This window comes from Leiobunum rupestre, chromosome 3, assembly GCF_980474605.1.
Source record: "Leiobunum rupestre chromosome 3, qqLeiRupe1.1.hap1, whole genome shotgun sequence".
Taxonomy (NCBI): Eukaryota; Metazoa; Arthropoda; class Arachnida; order Opiliones; family Sclerosomatidae; genus Leiobunum; species Leiobunum rupestre.
This window is the reverse complement of record NC_143386.1, coordinates 60,126,271-60,132,399: the sequence shown is the minus strand read 5'-3', so window position 1 is coordinate 60,132,399 and position 6,129 is coordinate 60,126,271. Positions and strand designations below refer to the sequence as shown.

Genomic DNA, 6,129 nt, shown 5'->3' with positions numbered 1-6,129 from the left:
TTGTATTTCGCTCGTAACATTCATTAAGAAATAGGTCCGATTGACACACTTTTGGTAATTATGTCACTTTTGTGTGAAAGTATATTTTGTCGCCGTTAAAACAAAACCACGTATCTTTTCGGGCCCTTTATGAGAAAAATGGGTTTTTAATTTTGCATGGATTTGTGAAATCGCGTGTTAGGTTTTTACACGCGAGTTAATTTTATAGTTAAATAATTTCGTTTCAATATTGAATTTATGAGGATTTTAATTTAAAAATATTTTGCTAAAGGGGAATTTTTAGAGATACGTGGTCTCGCGTCATGTAGTGAGATAGGAGCTGACAATAAGCAAGATACGTGCTTTTGCACGAAGTGATACGTTTAAATGTTTTCTCGATTTAAAAAAAGATATTCAATTGCAACCTATTAATGTTTTAAATGTGATATACGTAAATTGGGGTGTAGAATATAAATATGTCAGTTTTTACAAAACCACGTATCTCAAGTTACGTCGTTTTGTTTTAACGGCGATGATTTTCCATTCGCACGGACCAACTTGTTTATCGTTTCGTGTTGACCAATATTGTTTTGCCAAAAAATGTTGCCCTTTAGTCGGGAACTCGAGTGTGCCGAATTTTCTTTTAATTAGTGCGATTATTAGTTCTTATTTTCCGTCGAGATGGTTCTCGACTGATTTGAAAAGGGTGTACTTACAATGACAGATAAGGGGAAATCCCAGCCTATTCCCAATTACAATGACGTGGACCATCGGACGAAACCGAATCGGTATAAAAGGAGCTCCCACCTCCACCGAAAGACACAAACCAGCTCACTCTCTTTCAGTTAACATTGTCAACCAGTGAACTCTTCAATATTTTCAAGATGAACTCTTTGGTAAGAATATTTCCATTTACAAACTTTTACTAGTTAACGATCGGCTCCGATTTTTTAAAAGACGTTAAATCTTAAATTATATTTGTATTTTTCCAGTGTTTAGCTTTAGTCGTTCTGGCCGCCGTTGCTAGCGCCCAAGACGTCAACGTAGACATTGGTAGTCTCGGTGGTCTTTTGGGGCTTGGTCTCGGAGCTTTGTCCGCCTTGGGCGGTGGTGGACTCGGTGGAGGAATTGGAGACGGAAAAGGACTCGGTCTCGGTGGAGACATTGGACTCGGCGGTGCTGGAAAAGGACTCGGTCTCGGTGGAGACATTGGACTCGGCGGTGCTGGAAAAGGACTCGGTCTCGGTGGAGACATTGAACTCGGCGGCGCTGGTAAAGGACTCGGTCTCGGTGGAGATATCGGTCTCGGCAATGGTATGGCTCTAGGCGGAGATGTCGGCGTTGGTAATGGTGTCGCTCTTGGCGGAGATATTGGTCTTGGCGGTGGTCTTGGCGGTGGTCTCGGCGGTGGTCTCGACAGTGGTCTGGCTCTCGGCGGAGATGTCGGCGTTGGAAAGGATGTCGGCCTCGGCGGAGATATTGGACTCGGCAACCTCTTCGGTCTCGGAGGCAGCAAGGGCGTCGGCATCAGCAAGGCCATTCCCATCCCGGAAGTGTACCTTCGTTTCGGAAAGACCTTCGGTCCCGCAGGAGTCGGCGCCACTTTCGGCAAGAACGTCGATCTCGGTTTCACCCGATTCGGATTGGACAAGAGCGTCGGTATCCCCGTCCCAGCCATCGACTTCTACAAGGGCGTCAACACCGGAGTCTACAAGGGTTACAACAACGGATATGGATCCGGCGTTGTCTACGGTTAAATCACATTTGATTAAACTTTAATTAGCCCTCCTCATCATTTCCCCGTTCCTATCGCCTCATCAATATCGTTCATTGTTTGTTTTGTTTAGAGTTTCGGCGAAATGTATACTGCGAAATAAAAATAATATATTTTCATGCGTCAAAATTTGTTTTTGCTTATTTTAGTCCTAAACGCTTTGCGCTCTTAATAATTATAAACGCTTAAATAATAGCTAGCTTGAGCCAGATATCTAACACGTGAACGGGGGAACTTCGGGGAACTACACTCAGCTTCAAGTTTCCAAGTTCACATTTTAGAGGTGTGGTTTAAACTGTTCACTAAAAACATATTTACAAAATAAATAATTCATAATCAGAATATAGGCATTGTAGCCCAACGACCTGAATTCGCTAGATGACTTGGGCCTAAAGTGGTGCCTTGGGTATTAGCTTAGCTGATTATTATTATTATATAGTAACTTCAAGTTAAGATATTTTTGCAAAGCTTAAAAAAAATTAAAATACATAATTTATCCAAAAACTTCTATTTTAAAATCATATAATTTATGGTTTAATATATCGATTTCTAAGCAAATAATGTTTATCATCATATTTAATTTATAGGTACTTTAAAGCGAATATAACCTCAGGTATTTGGTGTGGAACACCAACGTTTGCATCTCTGGCCACTCTTGCCTTTGGCTTTAGAAAGGTTTGGCACCATTGTAGTCTGCACAAGGAAATTTGAAAAATTGAAGGGGTCTTCCATAAAGATTGCTTTGCAGGTTATATTCCCTTTGATAATATCGTTTATTCAAACTAAAAAAAAAAACATTATCTTAATAAAATTTAAAAATTTTGTTTGCTTGGGCGTACAATAGTTCTTTCTATAATTTTTTTACGCTTATCCAACTTGTTAAAAGTAGAAGTATAACATGTTGCTCTTACGTCACAAGACTTGGCTTTGGTAGAATTATTTTAGCACGCGCGATTTGCACGAGCGTTAGAAAATAGGAAGCTCCTCGTGATTCGAGCGCGCGCTCGTAGTGTTGGAAAAGGTAAATACCGTGACGTAAGAGCTACATTAAAACAAGAAGGCCATGTTACTTTATAGAAAGAACTATTCTATAAAGCCTATTTTTTGCCATTTTTGAATACCTACATTTTGTGTTAATGAAGTATTGTAAAGAAGAAGCACATGAATTTTAATATACACCCTTGTTTCTTAAAGATTTTAATATTATGTTATGTTATGTTATGTTACTTAATTCAATGAATTTTTTAAAGAAAAAATTTATTTTTGGTTCAAATCATATTCATTTAAATAAAAAAATAATTTAAACGCAATCTCGCGACGCGTGCTACGAGCTATTCCAATCTCACTTCAATCTTTATTGTGAAAGTCGAACCTTAGAGTAAAAGTATATGTGACAAGGAATGAACTATATGCCCCAAAGAGTTAGAAATCAGTCACTCCAGGGGCTGAAAATCCTCTCTCCGCTACATTTGGCTGTACAGCGTAGTTAGAGAAACCTCCGCTACTCTCATTGCCGCTACTATCTAATGGAACAAATTGAAAGGAAATAAGTAGTCCCGAGCTCGACGCTAACACCAATTTTGAGCTGGCGAGAGTGCGTTTAATGTCCTCTGACCTATTTCGATCCAACAATCCTAGGGAGCATTCTCGATGATTTTAAAGCTAAACTTGAAATCATTCTTGTCTATAACTTAGATCTGACCTTTGTTAGTGATTGGAAGATTTCTTGGCTAATATAACGACAAGCTTTTTGTCATAATTAATATTTTGAATTGCTGCACACTAAGGAGATAAATACGTAACAAAGTTTTTGTCACCTTTCATATAAATTAATTAATTCAAATTTTCCTTCTTCAATATGCCCGAAGTGTGGTAACTGTACACTCAGATGTTAATAAATTAATACTTAGAAAATTATGAAACAATTACTTATAATAATTTTTGCATTTATTACGAAAAATCTTACAAAGAGAATGAGACATATGGTGGTAAAGATGGGAAAGAGGATCTTTAGGCGAAGGCCAGTGCGTGTTGGACTCCTTTGTTGAAAGCCAAGGGCAATACGATGTTCTTACTGAAGCCGAGGCTCAAGGGCCCCAAGTTGAGGTTCTTGCCGAAGCGGAGGCCGATCCCTCCGGGTCCCAGAGTCTTGCCCAGGTTGAAACCGACGCCGAGCCCGTGTCCGAAGTCGAGGCCGACGCCCTTGTCCAGCGAGAGGCCGGCGCCTCCGAATCCGACGCCCTTGTTGAAGGTCACTTGAGGGATGGGGATGCTCTTGGTCAGCCCCAACTCCTTGCCCAGCCCGAAGCCCAGTCCAGCGGGATAGCCACCCATCAGTTCACCCAGGAAGAAGCCGTGGCAGCACGCCACCGCGGACAAGACGGTCAAAGCGAGACACTGCAAAGACAAAGTCAAATGCTCGCTTAAAATCACATGAAAGGGTAGAAAATCAAAGTATTATTCTTACCAAGTAGTTCATTTTCGAAGAAATGGTCAAGTGGCAGATCCCAGAGCGATGAAGAGAACTTGGAGAAGAGATGAGCAGTTACTTTGGACGGTCAAGATTCGTTTGTGACCCTTCTAGAGCATCAGGAGCCCATTTTATACTACCGGCCACTTTCCCGGTCAAAGGGCTATTCTGGTTTTCTGTTGGGGAGAGCCCCTTAAAAGGGAAAACGATCTTTCGGGGTTTCTGGAAACTCCAGCCGGGGTTCACCCTTTCATCCGCAATTGAAACGAAGGTACTATTCGACCATTGTCTATTTTCCCCATTTCAAATACGATGCTCTAAACATTAAATTTATTCGATAAATCAAAATGAGGATGAGTTAATCATATTAAGCAAAAATATAATATAACTTCCAAACTATTATAAAATTAAATTGATTTTAATGTTCTCGGTCTTTTTTTATGATATCATTGGATATATTTCACGTAATTACGGTACTTCCCGACTACTTTCAGCACAACGCCTATATTTTTCAATTTATAAATAGGCGCTAGCATAAATTATTCATGTCTTGTTCAACTTTTTAAAATGTTCCACGCGCTCTTTAATATTTTAGCGTAAAAAGCTCGTGCGTTTTTTTTATATTTCAGGGAGCACGCGCTAAATCGCTCGAGCCCGTGGAACTTTTTAACAAGTTGAATAAGACATAAATAGAGTTTATGCTAGCGTCTAACTAGTGTTTCAATTAGTTAGTTTTGACAATTTTAGTTAAATATTTAAGTACCTGTAATGTCAAGATAATTAAATGTTAAAAAGCTCTAAATGTACGATACTTTTTATTGTATTTAGTCGTTTTTAACAGTTTATTTTCTTGATACGTATGCCGCTTTAATATTATTTTCTAAATGTCCATACATTTCCACTGGTTAAATAACAACTGCATTGCGAAAGAAAGTTTCAGATAATTATCATAGATGGCGATGGCTCCGCTAAAATAGCCCAAGACATTACGCGAAAGCAGAAGTCTATGTACTCTTTATCAAATGGAGTAACAACTGTGGTAACAACGAAGGACAAATATTTAATTTGATTTATTGTTTTTATGAAAATTAATTTAAGGGATTTTAGACTTTAGTTCTATAATTTATGTGTTTAGGGAAGAAGATATATACATGTATGTATTAACTCAGAATGTCTAAGGAAGTTGGTCAAATCCATTAATTAGAATCATCAGACTTCCTTAGATTTTGAAATACCCGCCAGGACATTTATTCGTCGAAGTTCAAGCCCCGCCCATTTCTCTATCCGCATTATCAGTGTGATTCCAATGGATACTTAGACATTCCTAATGTATAATACTATGATGTCCAGGTTTGTGTTGATACCGCCAGAATTAATGCTATTAAACGTCGTTAGATGATTTGAGACTAAGGTGGTGCCTAATTTCGTATTAGCCTAGCTGGTTATTATTAGTAATATTATTTCGCCACCGACCCGAGCTACTAGTCTTTGAAAGTGCCAAATTGAAACAGTAAAAATTAAATTTACTTTAGCAAAGTAATGATAAATTATACTAATAAATTTGTGTTTGATTATGTGTATTATAGGTGGTATTCGCGAGAAGATGGCGGCCATTGCTCTAAGGGGGAAAGGGAGATGACACTAGCCTTCCACTACAGCGATGATGACGTCACGCGAATACACCCTATAGCCATCACACTAACCTTGCCACTGAAGAGGGTAGACTAGAATAGAATAGGATAATGAGCTAACCGTTCTACCTCACCCATGCTTTTTCCTATTGAAAAAAACTTCTACCCAACATGGCGGCCACCGACAAAGTTATGGAGTGTTAGTTCCCTATAGAGGTTTATTGAACTGAATAGAATATACAAGCGCATGCGCTTATTGGATCAGCTTTCATTAC

The 6,129-nt window shown here is 39.0% G+C and overlaps 2 protein-coding genes across 2 annotated transcripts; one reads left to right on the top strand and one right to left on the bottom strand.

Annotated features, from left to right (window-relative positions):
* Positions 1-817: 817 nt before the first annotated feature.
* LOC149953506 (uncharacterized) lies at positions 818-1,776 on the top strand. The gene is made up of 2 exons (XM_090170258.1): positions 818-875; positions 972-1,776. Exons 1-2 carry the CDS (start codon positions 864-866, stop codon positions 1,734-1,736), a joined length of 777 nt encoding a protein of 258 aa, XP_090026384.1. The 5' UTR covers positions 818-863; the 3' UTR covers positions 1,737-1,776.
* A 1,937-nt stretch (positions 1,777-3,713) lies between these two features.
* Positions 3,714-4,657, bottom strand: LOC149953505 (uncharacterized). The gene is made up of 2 exons (XM_090170257.1): positions 4,221-4,657; positions 3,714-4,150 (listed from the first exon to the last, which is right to left on the bottom strand). Exons 1-2 carry the CDS (start codon positions 4,230-4,232, stop codon positions 3,764-3,766), a joined length of 399 nt encoding a protein of 132 aa, XP_090026383.1. The 5' UTR covers positions 4,233-4,657; the 3' UTR covers positions 3,714-3,763.
* Between the last annotated feature and the right edge of the window lie 1,472 nt (positions 4,658-6,129).